Source organism: Lissotriton vulgaris, chromosome 6 (genome assembly GCF_964263255.1).
Source record: "Lissotriton vulgaris chromosome 6, aLisVul1.2, whole genome shotgun sequence".
Taxonomy (NCBI): Eukaryota; Metazoa; Chordata; class Amphibia; order Caudata; family Salamandridae; genus Lissotriton; species Lissotriton vulgaris.
In genome coordinates this window covers 1,744,591,764-1,744,616,071 of record NC_141694.1, presented here as the reverse complement: position 1 = coordinate 1,744,616,071, position 24,308 = coordinate 1,744,591,764, and the positions used below count along the sequence as shown (strand labels likewise).

The 24,308-nt window shown below is 42.6% G+C and overlaps 1 protein-coding gene across 1 annotated transcript in view; it reads left to right on the top strand.

Moving 5' to 3' along the window:
• The window catches only part of LOC147709409 (calpain-13-like), a 454,206-nt gene that overhangs the window by 71,411 nt on the left and 358,487 nt on the right, over positions 1-24,308 (top strand). Inside the window, exon 3 of the mRNA XM_086925978.1 lies at positions 23,893-23,962. Coding sequence (XP_086782104.1) covers positions 23,893-23,962 — 70 coding nt within the window. The remainder of the gene's footprint in view (positions 1-23,892; positions 23,963-24,308) is intronic.

Below are 24,308 nucleotides of genomic sequence, written 5' to 3'. Positions count from 1 at the left end.
GGTTTAGGCTTTGTTGGTGTACATATAGAAGTGGAATCTCTTACTCTTCGTTTTAAAAATGCACTGCATATTCTACTGAGCAGTAGATGCCAGCACACATTTCTAGGACTATTTAAGAAAGAATTCAGCAACAGAAGAACTTTACTTGACGTGAAAGGCACCTAGTGGGAGAGCCCTACTGAATGGATAATTAAAAAATAACATACCATAATGCATAGCTTAAACAAAAAACTTGGGGGCATATTATCAAGCCTGTGCGCTAAAATTATCGCCGCTTTATCGGCCGAAAACGGCCGATAAAGCGGCGATAATGGGCTTGATAATATGCTCTATGGAATTCCAATCGAAGCACATGTTAGATGTGAAGACATCTAACATGGGCTTCGATTGGAATTCCACAGAGCATATTATCAAGCCCATTATCGCCGCTTTATCGGCCGTTTTCGGCCGATAAAGCGGCGATAATTTTAGCGCACAGGCTTGATAATATGCCCCTTGATCTTCGAGGTCATATCGCATTGGCCCAAAGATGAATGCACGTGGGAATAGAGCTCAAGTCCAAATCTAGAAACATCAGAAAGGTGAAAATAAGTCAGATGATCCGCTGTCATGTTTCAGCATGTATAGACAGACATGTGGTAAGCAGAAACTGGCAGTCCGTCTTCACTTCTCTTCTTGGAAATTCTATTCCCAAGAAGGGCCCGGCTTCCTAAATACAATATGCGAACTGTTGCACCTTGAGGCACACACAGGTCGTAATGCATGTAAGGAAGTACTGAATATATCAACAATCATTTCCAAAATTGGTGATGAGGCTGCCAGAGTAGCTGCTTTTTGATCTTCTGTTTTACGTTTCCAGCAAACTTAGACCACTCTGTCTACACACATCTTCCTTTCTTTATTTTACAGGTTTTGCCTCTGAACATCGCTTGTGGGTGTTACATGAAGTACATGTTATTTTATACCAAAGTAACTATTCCAAATCGATTGTTGTTCAGAACAGGGACACAGATCTTCAGTTAAAATCTCTACATTTGTGAATAAAAATAATTCAAGATATGCACATTAGTAAAAGTTCCCTTTATAATGGAAAGTTAAAACATTGCTGAGTTGTTATTTTCAATACACTTTTGTATTTGTTTTTTAAAGCACATATTGTGACCTTACAGTAGCTCCATAGGGCCATATGTACAGAATTTTGGGATTGCAATTTTCTAGTTGCGATTCTTTGCAAATCACAATTAGGAAATCATAATTCCTAATATACAAAAATCTCAAAATTGGGAAATAGTGATTCCTAATGCAGTCGCAATAGACAGACCTTATGAAAATTAATGATTTAGGTCGCAGTTTGTGTTCAATTAGGAATAACTGCCATCACAGGGATGGTGGCAAGCCAGGTTGTCAGCATCTTGAACTGGCATCTCTTCTGAATCTGGAGCCAGTGTTTCTTGTGATGTGGTGTTGATCCTTCTGGGGAGATCGAATATGAGTCTTGCCGAGAAGTTCTGTGTTACCTGGAGTCTCTTCAGGTGGCGTGCAGTGATTTCTACATAAAGCGTGTTTCCGTAGGCCAGTCTGCTGGTGATGAAGACCTGCATAATGGTCCTTCTGGATTTTGCCGGGAGCCACCTGAAGATCTTGTGGAGTATGCGTTAGGTGTGGAAGCAGGCGGGTCAGACTGTGTTGGCTTGCTTCTCCATGGATAGTTTGCTATCCAGGATGATGCTAAGGTTGCAGGCATAGTCTGTTGGGGCAGGGCTGTGCCAAACTCTGCGGGCCATCATGGGCCAGTCCATGTTGAGGTGTTGTTTCTAAAGATGAGGACTTTCATTTTTTTGGTGTTGCTGAGACAGTTGTCCTTCATCCAGTCAGCAACCTTCATCATGCATCTGTGGAAGGTAGCTTTAGTGGTGGAGGGATTTTCGGACAGTGAGAGGATCAACTGTGTAACATCTGCTTAGGAAATGTTGTTGAGTCCATGTGATCTGACTGTGGTGGCAAGGAGAGTCAAGTAGGTGTTTAAGAGGGTGGGGCTGAGGTACCATCATTGGGGGCCTCTGCAGATGACCTTCTTGAGCTCAGAGGTGAACGGTGGGAGGTGGCTCTTTTGGGTTCTGCCAGTAAGGTAGGAGGTGATCCATTTGAGGGTAATTCCTTGAATCCCAATGTCGTGGAGTCTGTTGATCAGGATGTGGTGGGAGACAATGTCAAACACAGCTGTCAGGTCCAGGAGAATGAGGGCTGCTGTTTTGCCAATGTCCAGGAGGGCTCTGGTGTGGTTTGTGGCTGCAACCAGGGCTGTCTCATGCTTTCAGTAGCTCAAAATCCTGATTGGTAATGGCCCAGAAGGAAATAGTCTTCTAGGTGTTGGGTGAGTTACTGGTTGATTGCTTTCTCAAGGGCTTTTGCTGAATAGGGGAGCAGAGAGATGGGCTGGTAGTTCTTCATTTTGGCTGGGTTGGAGGATGTTGTTGTCAGGGGGACCTTACTTCAGCATGTTTCCAGTCATCAGGGAAGGAGGCTGTGGTGATGGAAGTGTTCAGGACCTTCCTGAGCTCACCACCAATTTCCTAGCTTCTGAGGTTGAAGATGCATCCACTTGAGTGCATGGAGTTCATTATGGAGGTGGTGTATTGTGTGGTGAGGAGTTTCCAGTGGGTGAGAAGGTGTTCAGGGTTTGTATTTGTGGGGGTGAGCAGGTTGATGCTTTCTGGGGCGGAGGGTTGGCATCATTCGAATTTTTCATAGATAACCTAGACCTTGTCCTGGAATCAGTCTGCAATGTTGTCACACAGTTCCCGAGAGGGAGTGATGTCGTTCTCAGTGGTTATGAGATTGGTGAACTCCTTCACAATTGCAAAGGGTTCTTTGCTGTGGTGTGCACTGACTTTGATGTAGATATGACCTCCTCCATCCTGGCAAGATGGAGCAATACCCACCAAGCATTACTTAGGCCTTGGTTTGTTGACTGATTTGAAACAATGTCTCGAAAGTAGACTGGCTATATGTCAATTAAATAAATATCAAACTTCAAGGGTTTCAACCTGGCCTCTGTGCACTTTTGCTTAAATAACCTAAAGTTATTTTCAAAGTAAGTTTAAATTATAATATTGCACTTTCTATTTTTGAACCTTGACAAGAATTGTAAAATAAATGATTCTTAACATCCGAAATATTCAGGTAACATATACATTTTTAATTGGTTGGCATCACAAAATTAATTGTTTCTGTACATTTTCTCATTTACTTTTCCAAGTAATTAGACAAATATATTGAGTTTTAAATATCATGAGACAGAAATAAAAGGTAAAAATGTTGTGATACAAATATATTGTGATACAGAAATATTGTCAAGAGATTTTTTTTAAAATAATTTATGTGTTTAAATTCATATATCGATTTTATGTGTTAATATTGTTGGTATAACTGTTATTTGTTTCAATTTGGTTTGTAACTTTAAGTGATTTAGAATTTTTATTTAATCGCTAATAGTAATTTATAGTGTTGTAGGGCGCTGTTGGACTTGTAAAGGGTTAAAGTGGGAAGTTATTTAAGAAATATTTAATTATTAATTATTTAATACTTTTTTAGTTCAAAATAATTTTATTGAGATGAAGGAATACAATAATGTAAAAGACAGAACAATAACAAGCAAAAAAGAGTTACATATAAAATATCAGTGTAAAATGAATAAAGAAGAGAAACCTGAGTAAAATACAGTCAGCTATAACATATACAAATAAGAGAGCAATAATATATGGAAGATCGGTTTAGAAACTTAGATGATATACACAAATTTGCAGTAGAAACACAATTTAGAATAAGCTACATAATAAAAACATAAGGGAAGTCATGGAGGTTTAGGTACTTCTTGTTGGCGAGGAGTATGAGACAGAGAACATTTGGCGCTCATGTCAATGAATGTTGTGACAGTTGACCACAAATGTAAATGTTTCGTTGCCATGTGTAGTGGATATACAAATGACGTGTCCAGTCTGTGATTATAACAAACAGCATACCACCATGCCTGCTAAGATAATTTAGTAGAGTCTTTCCAATTTTTGTTGATTTGTTGAAAGGCCACTGCCAATAATAAATCTATGTTCTTAACATTAGAGTTACAATCTACCCAAATAGGGGACAAACTCCCTAAAAAGATATGTGGTAAAGAGAGGGGGGGAGTAGAACTAAAGATGGAATTGATTTGAGACCATGCCTTTTCCCAGAAATCGTTAACCAATTTGCAGTGAAAAAGCATATGGCATAGGTCAGCACGTGGTGATGAGCAGGACCAACAAGTATCTGGAAGATGAAAGTGTTGTGTACTAAGAATTAATGGAAAAAGTAAGAGCCTATTATATATAAAGAAAAGTGTCTGTGTGGTGTTTGCAGCCCTAGAGGTTTTCCTAATTTTAAGCCAGGTATTATCCCAAAAGTCCACAGTCTAGGAATATTCTAAATCTTTTTCCTATAACGTTTCTATTTTGGTTTTTTTTCTTGACTCAGATGAGGTATGAAGAAATGTATGTTTGACAGATGCCTTGGAATTGTTAATAATAAGGGATCTCAATTTATCGCTATGAGGAGTCGGTGGTGCAGAGGGTATATAATGTGTATAAGCACCTTGAACAGCTTGAAATAAAAGAGAATATTTAGAACTGAGGTTAGAAGGCAAGGTGAATAAGGTGCGGACCTGTGTAAAGGATAAAGGTTGTAAATTTAATGTAAATTGATACTTGTATGGTGCACTACTCACCCGCAAGGGTCTCAAGACGCTTGTACGAAAACTGCTGTGGAACCCATCCTGGCTTTGCCTGTGAGGCGCCCACTCCTGGGCACCCCCAAGGTGGAGGCCAGGCAACCTTAGCGTTGTGGGGGCCGTTGTGGAGATTAAGCAAGCTATTGCCCAGAGTTGCAGAGTGGGACTCCATGATTGGAATAGGCTCCGAGGCGAGAATTATCAGGTCCATGGAATTTTTGAGCACAAGAACCACCGAGAAGGGGAATTGAACCCCGGTCCCGGACTAGACCTCTGCCACTCTAACCATTGAGCCACACTTCTCCACAGGTTGACCGTTGCCATATAATTGATGCACCCAAATCAGGCCCATTGTCTCCAGGATTTCCAGAATAAAGGTTTGTAATTAATCACAATATGTTTACTATACCATAAAGGAAGGTTAAGAAAAGAGGGTAAGGGAGTAGGCGGAAGTATTTTAGAAATAAATTTAGTTATAGGGGAAGATACAGATTGTGGTTTACACTTGAAAGATAGATATTCCTGAAATGAAAAAGGTGAAAGAAAAGATTACACAAGTGTTGTCCAGAGAGGGCGACTAACAGAAGGTTCAGAAAGCCAGTTTGATGCTTGATGTAGTAAGAAGGATTTATGGGAAGTAGGAAAATCAGGGAAGTTTGTTCCACCTTCGGTTTTAGGATGAATTAATTTTGATATGGACATACACGATTTTCTGTTACTCCAAAAGAAGGAAGATAAGGTGGAATTAAGCTTTCTAAAATATTTTGAAGGAATAGATACTGGAATATTAGAAATTGTGTATAAAACTATGGGAGAAAGCATAATTTTGATGGTGTCTAAACGCCCCCACCAAGACAAATATAAGCAATGGCATCTCGTCGTTAGAGATGAAAGCCTTTGTATGCAATCATCCAAACAGCGAGATATCGTTCCTGATATAGAAGAAGTAAAATGTAAGCCTAAGTATTTAATATACTGAGGATTCCATGTGAACCCTGAGGTAGTAAATTCAGCTTTGAAAGTATATTTGATGAGGGGTAACATCTCACATTTATCCTTTTTTAATTTGTAGCCAGATACAGATGCAAATGAGTTAAGTTCTTCTAAAAAAGTGGGGAAGGGAAGCATGAGGTTGTGAGAGGAATAAAAGGATGTCATCAGCATAAGCCGCCATTTTAACAGTAGTATCTTTAAAAGTAAAACAATGAATGTTATCATTTTGACTAATCCGCAGCAAAAAAGGCTCCAGAGCAAGATTAAAAAGAAAAGGGGAAAGAGTGCAACCCTGTCTGACACCTCTGCCCAGATGAAAGTAAGAAGAAACTGCATTATTTGCTGACATAGGTGCTCTTGGATTAGAATATAAAATAGATATGAAAGCAGTGATTTTTGGGCCAAAACCAAAGCATTTTAGTGTGCTAAAGAAGTAAGGCCATTCAACTCTGTTGAATGCCTTTTCTGCGTCCAAGGCTATGGCTGCCAATGAATGGGTAGTATGTGAGACTTTAGAAAGAATATCAAAAAATAAACAAGTGTTGTCTCTGATGAGTCGTCCCTTAACAAAACCAGATTGCTCGGTTCCTAACAAGTCAGGCGTATGAGATTCTAAACGTAAAGCCAAAGCTTTGAAAAAAACTTTAAAGCCAATATTTATCAGAGAAATGGGACGATAGTTTTTGCAGAATTGCGGGTCTTTGCCCTCCTTAGGTATAATACAAATAAGGGCGTCTGAAAAAGAGCCTTGAGATTCACCAGATTGTAGAAAAGCAAGTATGAGGGCATGCAGCTTAGGAATGAGTAAGTGCGCAAAGTGAGTGAAGAATTCTACGGTGAGACCATCCGGGCCCGCTGCTTTGTCTTTTTTAGGCGTTTTTAAGGCATCAAGGAGTTCCTTTTGTGACAGGTCTGATTCTAAAGATGAGAGATCTGGGCGCGCATTGGGAGTACATTGGATTTCGGAGAGAAAAAGGGAAATAGTTTGATCAGAGGAAGGAGTTTCAGAGAATAGAGTGACTTGTAAAAATGGAGGAATTCATTTAGAATGTCCTCATCCTTGAATTTCAGCTGATGATTTTGATCAAAGATAGATTCTATAGTAAGTTTATTTTGTTTAACCTTTAAGAAGGTAGCTAATAGTTTTCCTGCTTTATTCTGACCACCATAATACTTTGCACTAGATTTTAGTAGATAGTTGGAAGCGTTATTAGTTGTGTCCTGATTAAATTGGAATTTAAATTTTATAAGGACATAGCATTCCTTTGAATTTGGAAGAATAATAGGATTGCTCCAACTGTTTAATTTTGATCAATAGGGCAGTAGTAGCCTGTTGGGCTTTTTTACGTTTTTTTTTAGACAAAGTTAATAATGAAATCTCTAGCTGAGGCCTTAAAGGCGTTCCAAACCACATGAAAAGGTGTGTTATCGGTTTGATTAAAAAGAAAATACTCATTAGAGAAAGAGATAAAAGACGATGTGAATAGTGGATCTAAAAGCAGAGTGTTATTGAAAGCGCCATTTACGGGAAGCTGGAGGTGGCTGCAAAACATCAAGATGAATGATTATGGGAGCATGGTCTGATATTAAGATAGAACCAATATCTGCAGCCACTAGTGATTTAGAAAGATTGTGAGAAAGAAAAAAGTGATCCAATCGCAACTGCGTGTGATGTACTGGTGAGTAAAAGGAGTATTCTCTGAGTGTGGGATGGCATAATCTCCAGGCATCTATAAATTTGTGTTGTTGGATCATTTGTGTGAATGATTTGTGAGATCTATGAGGAACAAAAGGGGTAAAGGAATTCCGATCATTGAAGGGGTCAAAGGTTTCATTACAATCCCCTGTAAGGATAAAATTGCCATCATAGTGTTGTCTAATGTGCTGGGACAAGGAAGTCCAGAAGGAAGGGTCTCCAACTGTAGGTGCATAAATATTCAATAAAGAGATTGGGACATTATCCACTAAAGGTTTACGAGTACCCATCTACCTATTTGGTCTGTACAATGTGAGAGTACCTTAACCAAGAGGGATTTTCTAGGAAGAATAAGGACACCATTACGTTTGCCATCACCAGGGGAGAAAAGGACCTCACCTACCCAACCTCTCTTCAACTTTGCAGATTCTTAAGCTGATAGATGAGATTCCTGTATACAAGCAATATATGTTCCTAGTTTAGTTAAATGAGTCAAAACTCTCTGTCGCTTAATAGGTGAATGTAAACCTCTGGCATTCCAAGATATAATTTTTAAAGGCATAAAATAAGACTGTAATAATGTAATAAATACCGATATAAGCAAAGTATTGAGTACATGAAAACATTTAATTTAATTCAATAAACCAACTGTATATATAGTGAAATGTTTGAAAAAGAAGAAGAAAAAGAAAAAGAGCAAGATACAATAAGTATACAATGTTTGAAAATGCAGAAAGAGCGAAAAGAGAGAGAAAGAGTGTGAGGTCAATAGAAGTGTAACTGAATAACATAGAAAAAGAAAGGGAGTAAAAAATACATGGTGAAAAATAATGAATTCCCCTGCCAAGTATTTTTATTCAATGCTCTGGCTGCCAATAGAAATTTTAATAGGTCAGTGTACTCAAGAAAATATATCACTCCTCTTGGTTTACTTGTTGCGGAAGCAGATACTAGGTGCGACGATGAACCTAGTCGATGAGCTCTTTGGGTGTTCAAGTTGGTGCTTTCTGGAACCTTGAGAATTTTGGGAATGAAGGTCTTGAAAAAAGCAATTGAATCTGACCCTTCTGTCCCCTCTGGCAAACCATAAATGGCAAGATTAACAAAATCGGCCAAAAACCGGCCCTGGCAAAGAGCGCAGTCGCACCCCCAACCCTCCGTGGGGGCGGCCGAGCACTTTGCCAGGGCCGGTTTTGGTTTCCAGTCCGGCCCTGCCACCTGTCACAGGAACACCACCTCTCTTATTAACCCTTTCCATGCTCATGACGAGCTGAGCTCGTCATGAGGCACAGTGGAGCTGTGCTGATGACGAGCTGAGCTCGTCATGAACAATGGGAATGCAGAATCTGCAGCACAGGGCAAAAATCCCTGCAGCAGCCATGTGGTTAAGTCCCTACACTGGTTCAAAAATTTTGAGAGAAGTGTGGAAGAACAGAGGAATAGCTGGAAAACCCGGTCTGGAGTTGGGATGAGGACAGCACCCACTGAATGTACTCTAGACATTTTTAGACTTTTTGTAGGGTTGGTCACACTTGCTCCCTGACCCAACCCTAGGTGCAGTGAAGAGTGGGATTGCTGATGTTCCTGCAGCATGGGTCCCCTCTACTTATGTTCGACTAGTCCTGTTGTGGTGCTTAATGAATGGGCACTACAGTCTCTAGCTGTCACCCTACAAATGGTGCAAGATTGTCTGGGCAACATTTGCATAGTTTCCTCAATATGCTAAAAATGTAGACAAATTGAGGTTTACTGTGCAAAATGCCAGCTCTGTCACTTTGCTTTATTTTGCACTGTTTTTTAGCGTGAAACGCTAAAAAAGGTACAAATTTGAGAATGCCACGAACTACAGCCCATCAGGCCTGGTTAATTCGTGTTCTGCATGTGCCCCCGTGATATGAACCAAACGAAGTCCAAATTACATAACATGCGTAATATCAGGCATTTTGCTTAACAATCATAATTCAAAATTCCAGAAATTATTGAGGTGAAACCCGTATAAATTAAACTTTGCTCTGGCCTATGCAAAGCCTGGGTTTCTGGGGAGCAGCAGACAAAAGGAATGGTCTGCCATCGGGTGCTGGACAGGTGTTGCGAGGAAGACCTAAAGTCAGGTATTCACGTTCCTGCGCAAGAGGAAAGGACAGAGCCCCTGCAAGAAAGTTGCTGCTGGAATGAGGAAGAAGCAGCAAGGATGCATAGAATTTTTTATCCGGGGGCTGGAGGCATCTACTGGGTGTCTCTGTGACTGGAGCTTGCTAAGAGGAGCAGACGACTATTAACCATGGAATAAATGGCCTAGTGGGGACTGAGGTATTGTCATCTAAAGTCTTTGCTCATGCCTGGTGTTTTTTAATTTTCAGTGGGTGCCCTAGGGTTGGGGGTACTTTCAGCTACTAAGAAATATCCAGTATGATTGCGGTTCACCACCAAATGGACCCTTTTGGTGTTGGGCCCCCAGGAAGCAGGTGTGTGCTCTTCAAACTATCCTTCGTCAATAACCCCGGGAATCTTCAGCAACCAACCATAGTATCCTCTTTTGCTCCTGGGGAACCCCTGATCTTGGAAGTGTGGACCTGTGGTGGGGCTTCACCAGGACACTGATAACTGACATCCACTAAAGGCACATCCCCATGCCAGGCAAACAGAAAAAGGGTTATAGGAGGAGCCAGTTTACCAATAGCAGGAGCAAAGTCAGCTAAGAGAGGATAGCAGTATGCCTCGTAAGGCTGTAGGTGGCCGTGAGTTTATCGGCTCGCACATCCAGAGACCATGGCCAGGTCAAAATAAAATAGGTCTGCGAACGACCCAAGGGAGTGGGTCACCACCAGCCAGGTGGTCACCGTGGCAACAGTCCTGGAAAAAAGTTCAACACCCCCATTATCAAAAGAAAAAAAGTTAAAATACTGAATGAGTCAGACCCATTAAAGGAGAGCATGCATGGCTCCTTTTTCTCTGACAATGCATAGAAAAATAGGATGAAGCCTGCTGAAAGAATGAATTGGCCAAAAGGATTGTGTGTCATTTCTGCAGGAAAGGAAATATGAAAATATTTTTTGTGTTCTTGCTCTTGCCTGATTTGAAAGTAGTCATTCAACAGGCAGACTTAATGTTAATACTTCTAAAAAATCGTTTTGCACTGACTAAAAATGTCTTTTAGTACTCTCAAGTCAAAAAGCTTATGTTTGTGTTCCTCTTAAACTTTAAAACTAATAGAGAGTAACCTTTCAAGCGAACAAAATGAACTGGGTTCAAATAACCGGATAGTATTATGAAAAGTCATACATATTTTACAACAGGGTTGTTTATGAGTATTGCTGGGGTTTTGAGCTAAGGCCTGCCGGTGCTCAAATAGACACCCCAAAATTAATGGGAACAGACTAGGTTTATGTTGATTTACACCCTCGTTATTCCATGAGGTCCTTTGAGGACGGGATCCTATTTGTAATTCTACCTGAAATGTAGTAAATATTTGTAATTCTGTGAGTAGCATTTAGTTTTGTGTGTAGTAAAGTACTTTCCCTTTGTAAAGTTAAAGCTCTGGTTGGGGACAGATTGTGTGTGTGCTGCTGAGCTCTGACTTTCTGGACCATAGAAACTCTCTGAGTCAGCCTTGGCCTGTTCTACCCCATTAGTCTAAGATTCGAGAGAGATCATGAGTGAGTGAGATCATGAGTGAGATCATGAGTAGCGCGTGGGGTGGCTGTACCCTTACACTGTTGCTGTGGGAACTTCATTTTTTAACTTTTTAACTTGAGCATTTTTGCACAGAAACTTGAGCATTTTTGCACAGAAACTATAGAATATTTTAAATACCTCAAGCCTTGCACTCCTTTGCCGTTCGCCTCCCGCTCCACCCCGGTCCACCGCAGCTGAGGCTGTTTGTTGTGGAGGGCGGACCGGGCAGAGCGAGACACCCCCCGCTGACGTGCCCTCAGCATCAGTAGATAAGGTCATTAGCCTGCACACGCGTTTAGAGATCGTGAGTAGCGCGTGGGGTGGCTGTACCCTTACACTGTTGCTGTGGAACTTCCTTTTTTAACTTTTTAACTTGAGCATTTTTGCACAGAAACTTGAGCATTTTTTTGCACAGAAACAATAGAATATTTTAAATATCTCAAGCCTTGCACTCCTTTGCAGTTTGCCTCCCGCTCCACCCCGGTCCACCGCAGCTGAGGCTGTTTGTTGTGGAGGGCGGACCGGGCAGAGCGAAATACACCCACGCTGACCTTGCCTTCTGGGTATAAATGAGGACACCTCCCCGACGGCGCAGCGGACGCACGCAACGGGCGCGCCAAAGGTGCGCCAAAGGCAAGCCCGTCCGCACCGGGACCGGGCTTAGGGCCAAATACTGTACTCAAAATGCCCCTGATTTAGGAGATCTAAAATACTCTAGTGAAGAACTATTAGCATAAAGACCCAGCCCTTGCTGCCGGCCTCATTCACCCCTAGCAGAAATTAAGCACTGTCTGAATTGTGGGCTTATATTTGCCTTTACCCAAAGTAGTACTTTAACAGCGAGTACCCGGTCACGGAAAATAACACAAATACCCTTTAGGGCGGGCTTTATGAATGCACGTTCGTTAGTCAAACACAACACCGAAATGACAGACCTCATAGACTCACAGAAATTGGATTTAATCTTCATTACGGAAACCTGGGCGGATGAAGTCTCAGATACTGACCTACTACTAGCAATCCCAGAGGGTTATGGAATTACTAGAGCAGACAGGAAAGAGAAAAGGGGGGGCTAGCTATTATTACCAGGAACGAACTAATGGTGAAGGGATGTAGCTTGGGCAGCACCCCAGATTGTGAAACCTTATCATTTAACATTAAGTTAACCGATAACTATACCTTCAATGGGCTCTTGTTATACAGGCCACCAAAAGCTAAAACCCCGCTGACACTGTCACTTAATCCCTTCCTAGAAGCCAGTGTGAAGCACCCGGATTTCACCATCCCTAGCGCCAGGAAGCTTCGGCGACAGTGCGCTTTACAAATGGCACCTAAGATAAGATAAGATAAGAATGTCCACCTGGAAAAAAGAGATAAGGCAGATACGGCAGCATTGATAGACACCTTTATAAATCTATCCATGGAACAGATTGTGCATAAAGACACCCACAAAGCAGGGCACACGCTGGACGGAATTTTCATGTCCAATAAACACATTGGAATGATGGACTGCCTTCCTGTTACCTGGTCAAACCATAAGGTCGTAATCTTCTCTATAACACCAGACAATGTTGAAGGGGTAGCATTACCTCTTTATCACAGATATATCTACATCATTTGCTGACTGGTCCAGATTCTACTCTCAGAAAAAAACAGGCGTCACAACCTTGGTTCTCTGAGTCTCTTAGGGAAAGGAAAAGAATTTGTAGGAAGCTTGAAAGGCTGTGGAGGGTTAGGTACGATCCTGACAGTAAAAGGGAATACAAAAAAGCCTTAAACTCCTATAAAAATCTATTTTTCGCGGCTAAGGGCCAATTCTTCATCCAAAGGATAGAGGAGTCAAAAAACTGTAGTAGAGAGCTCTTCTTGACAGTAAAAAAGTTATCTAAGATAACAATAAACAACAATACACCCCAGTAGTACGGATTTCTGTAACTCCCTTGGTCAATTTTTTACTGACAAAGTGGCATCCGTATACGAGTCATTTAAATCAAACAACCTCCAGTCAGCGACCTCAGAGAACATCCCTCCTAGGAATATATCCTCTGTTGATGAATCATCGGAACCAGAGTTCAAGTTCCGCCCCCCAGGGCTAGAACAGGTCTTTCAGGCAGTCCTGTTCACAAAATCTGGGGCCCTCGGGGATCCTTGTCCACTGAAAATTCTGCATCTTTTTCCTGAGCTTCTCAGTGAGCAATTGACTAAACTCACAGAGCATATAATCACCTCGGGGGTCTACCCAACCCCATGGAAATCTACTTCGGTCCTTCCCCTACTCAAAAAACTCAATTTAGATCCACTAGATCCGGGAAGCTATAGACCCATTGCCAGGATCCCGTTTGGGGCAAAGGTTCTTGAAAAACTGCTGAATAAACAACTGGCTCAGTTTGTTAAGGAGGAAGACATCCTGGACCCATCTCAGTATGGGTTTCGAGAGGGACATGGCACCGAGACTGCACTGCTGATGGCGGTGGAAGAACTCAGGAGTGTGCTGGATACAGGGGGAAAGGCCGCCTAGATCCTGTTAGATCTTTCGGCAGCCTTCGATATGGTAAACCATGGCACACTCCTGGACTGGCTGACAGCAGTAGGGGTCCATAGAGATGCAAGAACTTTGCTGCGTAATTTCTGAGAGATCGGTCCTTCACGGTGGAGACGGGGAACGCTAAATCCAAACCTTTCAATTCCCCGTGTGGGGTCCCGCAGGGGTCCTCACTGAGCCCAACATTATTTAATCTATCTGTATCACCACTAGCTGAAGTTATCAGGGAATGTGGCTTCCTCCCAGTATCATTCGCTGATGATACACAAAACGTGGTCACAATTTCCAAGGATGTTTTAGGCACGGCCGATAGGTTTAGAAATTGTATGAAGCAGGTTAGCCTCTGGATGGAAAGGAACTGTCTAAAACTTAACGGAGACAAAAGTTAAGTAATGATACTGGGGAGTAACACTGAAATTTGGTCTCCGAGTTGGTGGCCCTTCAACCTTAGTAATTGCCCCTTGCCGGTCGAGAAAGTAAAAAATCTGGGGATGCTGATAGACAACAAACTTACTTTTGAAGCTCAAGTCAATAAAATATCATCAACCTTGTGGTACACACTAAAAATGATTAGGAAATTAATACCTTATATCCCATTGGACTCAAGGAAAACAGTGGTCACCACATTAGCTTTATCGAGACTTGACTACGGGAACGCCTTGTTTGCCCGTATGCAGACCCAGCATTTGGTGAAACTGCAATGCCTGCAAAATTCAGCAGCTAGGCTGCTATTAAATATCCCCAGATCAGAACGCATGTCTCATCATTTGAATTCCTTGCACTGGCTCCCCATAGTGAAAAGGATTAATTTTAAATCATTGTGCTTAACATATAAGGCGCTGCAGGGCTCTGGATCTCTTTTTCTGAGAACACACCTGAAATCGTATGTTCCAACAAGAGAATTGCGTTCTACCCAAGCCAAACTAATTCAGGTCCCCCGCTTCAAACAAGTGAGGTGGGGCGGCAGAAGCTTCTTACTGCACGCTGCTAAGGACTGGAACCGACTCCCCTGGGTCATTAAAAGTTGTACTTCCCTGCTGTCTTTTAGAAAATTGACAAAAACTTGGCTCTTTAACCTACAATAATCCATGCTATTCCATTAGTACTGCTCACGTGTCCTCTGTTTAGCGCTAAGACGCCCATGGGCATAAGCGCGCTTTATAAAACCACAAATCAAATCAAATCGAGGGCTAAAAGGGGTAATTGGTCCATGGTTTGTGGGTCTGCTGTAAACCAGGGCCCCAGAAACCTCTGAGTAACCTGTGACTCACAGAATTTGATCTCTCACAGCACTTATTTATTATAAGGAGTGTAAAAAACAAAAACATGTTCTCTCTGCTTGCCATTGTAAGCTAAAAAATAGAGCAGAAGAAAGAAAAGACTCAATTTTCATTGCTTTAAACAACTGTTCATTGACCTTGTTACGAGAACTAAGTCTTCAGGTTAGCTCTACAAGGTTTTTGGCTTGGGATCTCTTGTTGAATCGTTTGCTGCCCTAGCTGCTGTTCCGCTATCTTTCTGGCCAAGAACCCCGCTGCCTGAATCACAGTGAACGCTTGGACCCGCCCGCCAGTGTCCAGCAGCCCAGCCGCTCGTAATTCCATCTAGAGCGGGGCCGCCAGGAGGAGACCGGCGAGGGGCTAAACTACAACGGCCAGAAGCCCTTGCGGGGTCCAGCGACATCAGCAAGAGCCAGGTGGCGCTTTAAATCTGCAGCAACGCCATTGAGTGGCCGATCTCTTGTTGAATCGTTTGCTGCCCTAGCTGCTGTTCCGCTATCTTTCTGGCCAAGAACCCCGCTGCCTGAATCACTGTGAACGCTTGGACCCGCCCGCCAGTCTCCAGCAGCCCAGCCGCTCGTAATTCCATCTAGAGCGGGGCCGCCAGGAGGAGACCGGCGAGGGGCTAAACTACAACGGCCAGAAGCCCTTGCGGAGTCCAGCGACATCAGCAAGCGCCAGGTGGCGCTTTAAATCTGCATCAACGCCATTGAGTGGGCGATCTCTTGTTGAATCGTTTGCTGCCCTAGCTGCTGTTCCGCTATCTTTCTGGCCAAGAACCCCGCTGCCTGAATCACTGTGAATGCTTGGACCCGCCCGCCAGTCTCCAGCAGCCCAGCCGCTCGTAATTCCATCTAGAGCGGGGCCGCCAGGAGGAGACCGGCGAGGGGCTAAACTACAACGGCCAGAAGCCCTTGCGGGGTCCAGCGACATCAGCAAGCGCCAGGTGGCGCTTTAAATCTGCATCAACGCCATTGAGTGGGCGATCTCTTGTTGAATCGTTTGCTGCCCTAGCTGCTGTTCCGCTATCTTTCTGGCCAAGAACCCCGCTGCCTGAATCACTGTGAACGCTTGGACCCGCCCGCCAGTCTCCAGCAGCCCAGCCGCTCGTAATTCCATCTAGAGCGGGGCCGCCAGGAGGAGACCGGCGAGGGGCTAAACTACAACGGCCAGAAGCCCTTGCGGGGTCCAGCGACATCAGCAAAGGCCAGGTGGCACTTTAAATCTGCATCAACGCCATTGAGTGGGCGATCTCTAGTTGAATCATTTGCTGCCCTAGCTGCTGTACCGCTATCTTTCTGGCCAAGAACCCCGCTGCCTGAATCACTGTGAACGCTTGGACCCGCCCGCCAGTCTCCAGCAGCCCAGCCGCTCATAATTCTATCTAGAGCGGGGCCGCCAGGAGGAGACTGGCGAGGGGCTAAACTACAACGGCCAGAAGCCCTTGCGGGGTCCAGCGACATCAGCAAGCGCCAGGTGGCGCTTTAAATCTGCATCAACCCCATTGAGTGGGCGATCTCTTGTTGAATCGTTTGCTGCCCTAGCTGCTGTTCCGCTATCTTTCTGGCCAAGAACCCCGCTGCCTGAATCACTGTGAATGCTTGGACCCGCCTGCCAGTCTCCAGCAGCCCAGCCGCTCGTAATTCCATCTAGAGCGGGGCCGCCAGGAGGAGACCGGCGAGGGGCTAAACTACAACGGCCAGAAGCCCTTGCGGGGTCCAGCGACATCAGCAAGTGCCAGGTGGCGCTTTAAATCTGCATCAACGCCATTGAGTGGGCGATCTCTTGTTGAATCATTTGCTGCCCTAGCTGCTGTTCCGCTATCTTTCTGGCCAAGAACCCCGCTGCCTGAATCACTGTGAGCGCTTGGACCCGCCCGCCAGTCTCCAGCAGCCCAGCCGCTCATAATTCCATCTAGAGCGGGGCCGCCAGGAGGAGACCGGCGAGGGGCTAAACTACAACGGCCAGAAGCCCTTCCGGGGTCCTGCGACATCAGCAAGCACCAGGTGGCGCTTTAAATCTGCATCAACGTCGTCTCGCGGGACGCCGGGCGAAGCCCGGGCAAAGGGCGGGCCGTCTGTGGCCGTCCGGGGACGTACAAGGACGGGACGGGCCACCCTATTAACATCTGCGTCCAAAACCCACATTTACAGTGTAATTTTGTGACAAGGAATCCCAACCGAAAATAAATGCGGTAAGTGCACAACAAAGCAACCGCGAGTAAGGTGAAGGGTGATAGTGAAACGTGCTGAAGTTCCAATAGCAACAACAAAACTATCCTTTGGGGAAACCAGCATCACTAACACCATCAGGCCTACGACAGGAAAGCGAAATGGGATTTAAAAAACTACGATCTCGCACAATATTTATGAAGCGAATGGGCACAGAGGATGCAGTTAGGAAATCCTCAGATAAAGCAATAAAACATGGCCGGATAACTCGGACCCCGGCAATTAGCAACTACTTTTCTGCCTTAACATCAAAAAGGGAACTAGATACGAATATCCCGGAAACAGAAAATAACCTTAATCCACCTACAAGCATAGGGGAACAAACGTGTTCCTCAATGAAACCTCAACTGACTCAAAATTTGAGCGATCTGGATCCTGACCTAAATAACAAACTTAACTACTCTTCACATGACCTACAATCCCTGGACCACGAGGCGATTCTTTTAAAATCCTCAACTCCTATAAAAATGCTTTGGGAGCTCATACCAAATTGAGGATCTACGTGCAAACAATTTGAAGCCAACAGAAAATAAATCAGAATTAAAGTTATCCAATAGTTTTTCGAAAAAAACATCAGAACAAGCTCTTGCACTTGATTCTTCTTGGGATCCTTTCACACTCAAAAACAATAATTTTGTTAACACCGTAACACCAATGTCAAAGGCCCTTTTTTCTCTACAAGAAATATTGGAATCGGTCCTTTCCTTTTTAGGAATTATTCTAGAAAATTCTGATCAAACTTTAGATGTCCAAATTGGTATACTAAAGTTCCTAGTAGAAGAAAAAAGATTCCTCCGAAGCAGCGAAAAATCAACTTATAGCTAACACTAAGCAATTGCAAAAGAATAACTCAATCAATCACAATAATGTACAGGAGCAAACAAAACGTGACTCTAGTACTCAGACATCAGAAACATTAAAAATAGAAAAACAAAAAAGGGAAAAGCTGGAAACCCAAAACGAATCTACAATATACTCCTTAAAAAAATTATTCAGAGAAAAACCTCAAAAAAATGTAAAACAGTATCCAATTTTCTCAAAACCGACCAAAACTGATATGCACAAAAATGATTCTGTCCAAGACGTCCAGGAAATCAGCATTAACAACATACCTGATACTGCAAAAGGAGAAATAACCAACAAAAGAACGGAAACTGTGCAAGAAGGAAGAAAAAACAGGAGGAAAAAACCATTAAGAAGGATCCACAAAAAGAAAACCCGCAAGCTAAAATTTCAAAAAGCTATCACACCTCAAAAACATCGAGAGGAACAAGATGATGAAATCATAAAGCCTCATACCACAAAAAAAGTGGAAACCAGTGATAGAAACATTGTAGAGAAAACACAATCATTGAACCCAAGAGCAGATGAATACCTTCCATCCAGGCTATTCACAAAAACAGGGCATAGAAATATAGGGGCAGGAGAGGATGATGACAAGCACTTTCAATGTGGAGAAGTGACACAGTCCAAACTATTACAATTCGAAGAACTTTTTCCAACCGATAATGCCCCACTCAATAGAGGAAGGATAATCAATCTTCTGCACCATATACGGCCTCTACAATCATTGACCAGTAACGAAATAGATTTAGTGACTTTTCCCAAAAAAGTTAATATCAAAATGGCGATGGTATCATTCTGGTCATCAGTTCTTCCTGGGATCATTCTTAATGAAAAGGAGATACTTCATAAATATGGATACGACGTAATTGAAAGATCGGAACCAAAGGAAAACAAAATCCTCAAAAGGTTCAACGATCGTATGCGATTAATTTCTAGCACGCAATCCAAAAATCTTCTTAGAATCTCTTCTGCATCAGAAGATCCAGGATCAACTTACTCAGGATCTATATATCCAGGGAAGGATACCCTGAAAATTCATGTGAACAACAGTGAAAGGGCAGTCTGGTACCAAGATTCAAAAGAGAAGGAAGTCATTAATAGCGTAAAGTCTTGCTCTTGGGTCTCGGAGACATTGAATAGCAATAAAACCTTCACTTGCCTACAACACCCTGTTTAACAATGGATTAAAGATCACATCGTGGAACATGGCTGGAAAAACTAAGTATAAAATGACTGAAGGCACGAGTAACCAGCCTGATATCCTGACTCTGCAAGAAACCTGGGCGACTGAACCCTTCTCCCAGAAAGGCTACTATGTTTATGATACTCCTGCAAAAGCAACCAACCGGGGCCATGCTAAAGGTGGTTTGGCTATCCTACTGAGGGAAGAATACTTGTGGGCCCAGGAGATCGTTGAGACCAATCTCGAAAACTTACAGTGCATTAAGGTTTCTTTAAAAATACATAATACAGCCCCACAAAAGGCAATCCTGCTCTTCAATGTATATGCCCCTCCTGGCAAAAAACAATATACCCTATTCGCCGATATCATGGAAACCATCATGCAGATAATAGAAGATCAACTTCATCTGTCATACATAATCATGGGCGATCTTAATGGCAAAATCTCTAACTCTGAAATCAGAAAGTGGGTAAACTTATACAAAGAAGAATCACTGGAAATTTCAACTCCACAGTTCCCTAAAGGTATACATTCTGATAACAGAGGTAAACTGTTACTATCAGTATTGCCTAATCTAAATGGGGTAATCTTGAATGGCAATGTGGAAGGAGATATTCCGGCATCGTACACCAGACGGGGAAAAGGAACCTTTTCTATCATAGACTATATCATCTGCGGTATGGATTTGCTGGAAACAGTCACGTATTTGCATTCTAATTTTACTGTAGAGAGTGATCATGCACTGATACACCTAACCACCTACTGGTTGGCTAACCCTTCACCTGCCAGTCAGATCATCTTCTATAGAAGTACAATTCTGGTAAAAAGTGAACAGAGACGCATCTACTGGAACTCATCAACTCTGGACAATATATCCACGTTGATCATACACACTCAACTCCTAACAAAAACATATTCGGATGATCCAATAGCAAACTTTGAATACATAATAAAGGAACTTAATTGTGCTCTACTAAACAAGCTACAACAGATCACAACAGGAAATAACAAGAAGAAAAATAAAAATAAAAACAATATCCGGAATTCAATAACTAAGAAAAAGCTCAATAAACTCATACGTGCTCAATACGTGAACCTTTCTCCTTCAATCAAGAAAGAAATTAATAAACTAAAAAATCAATTGAGAAGAGAGAAACTAAGCTACAAAAAAATATTGCAAGATCGTAATTGGGTTGACATCCAAATAGCCGCAATAAAATATAACCAGCGTAAATATTGGTCCCTAATCGCCAAAATAACTGGAACAAAAAAGAAACTTCAAGCCATACCGGTTCCACCGAACGATTGGGAAATTTACTTGACTGATCTTTATAAAGCAAATCTGACTAAATTAGATAAAAAAGCGCTGATAACATCATGGAAAAGCACAATTCACCGATCTCTAAAACCACAGCAATATCTGTAGAAACGCATATCCGAAAAGCAAGAAACACTGGTGCCTCTGGCCCCGACCAAATACCCATCAAGGTCTTGCAAGCAGACCCCAAGGAGTGGAGTCAGATGCTATCACCCCTCTTTAATCACATTTTTAACACCGGACAAGTACCAAAATCATGGCAGGGGAGTATCATCATGCCCATACATAAAAAGGGGAGTAAAATCATAGCAGGGAATTACCGCCAAATAGCACTGATGGATGCCGTAGGGAAAATCTTTGCTGCAGAGGTACTAGATCGAGTGAAAGACTGGGCTTTCTCGCTGGGTCTAATACCTATGTTTCAAGCAGGTTTTAGACCTAAACATTCCGTCACTGACAATATTGCGATCATCCAGGCCATCCTAGACAAATATGTAACACGGAAAACTCAGGCTGTATATGCAGCATTTATTGACTATTCTACCGCGTTTGACCGCGTTGATCGACCAACACTATGGAACAAACTAAGGAGTCTTGGTATACCAGAACAACTGCTGCAAATCATAGTAAATCTCCATACCAATACTTGGTGTCAAGTACAAATGGGGGGTGAAAAAGGTTTAACGAAAATAATTAAAACAGCTAACGGACTTAAACAAGGGTTCCTTCTAGCCCCGATACTATTCTCCCTATATCTCAGTGACTTGCCATATCAATTACAACAGGGTTCAAGTCTGCCTCCTAAAATCGCTAAACAAAGTAAACATGCGTTGCTTTACGCTGATGACATAGTGATGCTAGATCTCACACCTTTCGGACTGCAAAAACTACTAGATATCTTGCACAGATATTCAAAAGAATTTTTTTTAATCCCAAATATAAAGAAAACAAAAGTTGTAGCCTTTTCGGGGAGGAAACAAAGTGCTAAATACAGCTGGAGGCTTGGCGGAGAAAAGATAAAAGAAGTTGACGAATACACATACCTTGGCAGGATTCTCTCAAAGAACTTAAAAAATACAAAACAGATAAACAACTTAAAAAGGAAAACCGAATTACATGCCGAGGCACTCTCTAGACTCTATAGTGCTACTGGGAACAGGCATTTTTCCTCACTGTTAAAAATATACAAAGCAAAGATCCCCCCTGTTTTATCCTACGCGACGGAGTATATCCCTATAAAGCAGTGGGTTTACATGGACCGCAAAGAAGGAAAAATCCTAAAAAGAATCATGAAGGTCTCAGATTCCATACCAGTCCAAGCTTTAAGATTAGAATTTTCTATTACAAGTTCTTATGCTACAGCTGTGGCTAACGTTATTAGGTGGGCCTACAATCTCCTCCATGCAAAAGAGGGAACATTAAAATCCCTGCTGAAAAACGAGTCTTTCGATTTAGAAGCCACCAAGCAAACTTTTCTTGGGAATATGACTGTTGTATTTCAAATGGCCAAAATTTGTCCGGACATTTTGCTCACCTGGTCAGAATCGCAAATGAAACTTTTTCTAAAATGTTTTACCCCAAAATTGAGCTATGAACTTGACTTTGCACATTGTAATAAATTATCTACCTACAAACCCTTCGTAGAATCACTGGAGTACAAGTATATCCAGCCATATATTGGGTTTTCCCTTACGCATGGTGCAAGGAGGGCGATTACAATGTTACGACTAGGCATCTTACCTGTGCTAACTTTTTCATCAAGATGGTTACCCGGAGGATCCCCATTATGTTCTCTTTGCCAAGGGGGTGACCAGAACATCGAGCACTTACTATTTGTATGCCCTAGTTCCAACGTAACAATAGCACGTGCAAGATACCTTGATCCTATATACCGCACCTGCAGAATTACAACGGTAAAAGAACTATTAACAGTGTGTAAACAGCCACCAAATGAACTTGTATGTTATATTTTTTATACATTTTAAAAATCTTTTTTACCTTTATATTGATTAGTGATGAAACTTTTCTTTTATTGATCATTCAATGTTATATTTGTGATCCTCTGTCGAGTACCAACACAAATAAAAATCTTTTTGACTCTTTTTGACTTTGGCTTGGGTGACTCGAGGTAATTTAGTTCAATGCACCAGTTCTGCATGTAAAAACAGGTTATAGTAGCCCTGCAGACCCCCACCCTATACATAAATGAGGTGGTGCCAATGCTTTTGGGTTATAAACACATAGCAGTGGTAATCCAAATTATTGTTCATTAATGATTTACACACCCAAGATCACTAGAAACATGTATTATAAAGTGATATGGTAATTTTAAAGTTGACTTACATGGAGGGATAGACGCTATTAGATGTAAGCACTTATGACTTACTCATATACACACATTATGGGGCTGATTATGATGGCGGATTTCCCGCATCCACCGGGCCGGCGGAAGCCACCGCCGGCCCGGAGGATGCGGGAAATCCGCTGCGGAGGCTACAAAGACCCACCGCCAAATTAGGATGGCTGGTGGGTCTGAGAATCTGTCCTCCCCTTTTCCGCCGCAGTCGCCTTCCGACTGCGGCGGAAAAGCATTAACATGGCTGGTGGTGTCTATCAGACACCGCCAGCCACATTAGGATGGAGTAAAAAGTATGCTTTACCACGGCGGCTTTTCCGCCGTGGAAAAGCATACGAACCTTCACTTCGGGGGCCCGTTGCGGGCCCTCTGGGTGAAGGAGGGGTGGTGGGTGCACATGGGGGGTACCTATGGTACCCCCCTGCATTTGCGTGGACGAAGCGGCAGGCACCGCGCGGTGCCTGCTGCTTTGTGCACGCAAATGCTGTGCATGCATTTTTAACATTGCGGCGGGTGCAGCTTGAAGCTGCACCCGCCGCAATGTTAAAGATTGAGGATGTGACCGCCACCCTGGCGGTCACATCCTAATCTGCACGGAGGGACTGCCGCAGCCCCTGCGGACGGTCTCTCCTACTCTATGGTGGCGGACAGACTCAGGTCCATCCGCCATCATAATCGGCCCCTATGTTTGCCAAAATACATAGTTAAGGAAAGGCAATATGCCAAAGTTGCACCTGAAAAGAGGCAGCAATGAAAGGTTTCCAGTCACATTTTTAATTGAGATTAAATCTGCCATCATTGTCTTTCTCTTTCTCAAAATTCCTAAGAATGTGATAATTATTCTGAAAGCACCATTACAAGTTGAACAGAAAGCTCTCTGCAACAACTCCCTTTCATACCTGCAAAGTGCCTAGAAACACGTTTTAAAGAAAGACAATTGAGATGGTTGGAATACACTGTTGAGGTAACATATTAATGGACTTAACTTATTTAATTATTGTTTCTTTCAGGAAATATGCAAAGATCCCCATTTATTTGTGGATGGAGCCAGTTTATTTGATCTTCAACAAACTCATATAGGTAAGACTAAATACCTAAACTGTATTAATTGTCTTCGTCTGTGGAATATAAATCTATTTTACACATGCACCCACTTCTCTCTCTCTTTCTCTAGTTCTTGTACGGCCTCTTTCACTTTGTTTCTCTTCCTACATATCCTCTCCCTTATCATCACAATGCTTTTCTTTCTCTGTCTTTTGCTTTTCTCTCCCTCTCTTTGTAGATCTCTGCTACAGAAAACCTTATCTGTCTGTTGGCAGGAGTATTGTTTCCAATGCATAACATAGACTTTAAGTGGGCTTTGAGTTGGCTCCTTGCTCATGTTTGTATGGCTTTGTTGTTTATCTCAGTTGTCTGATTTTGACTC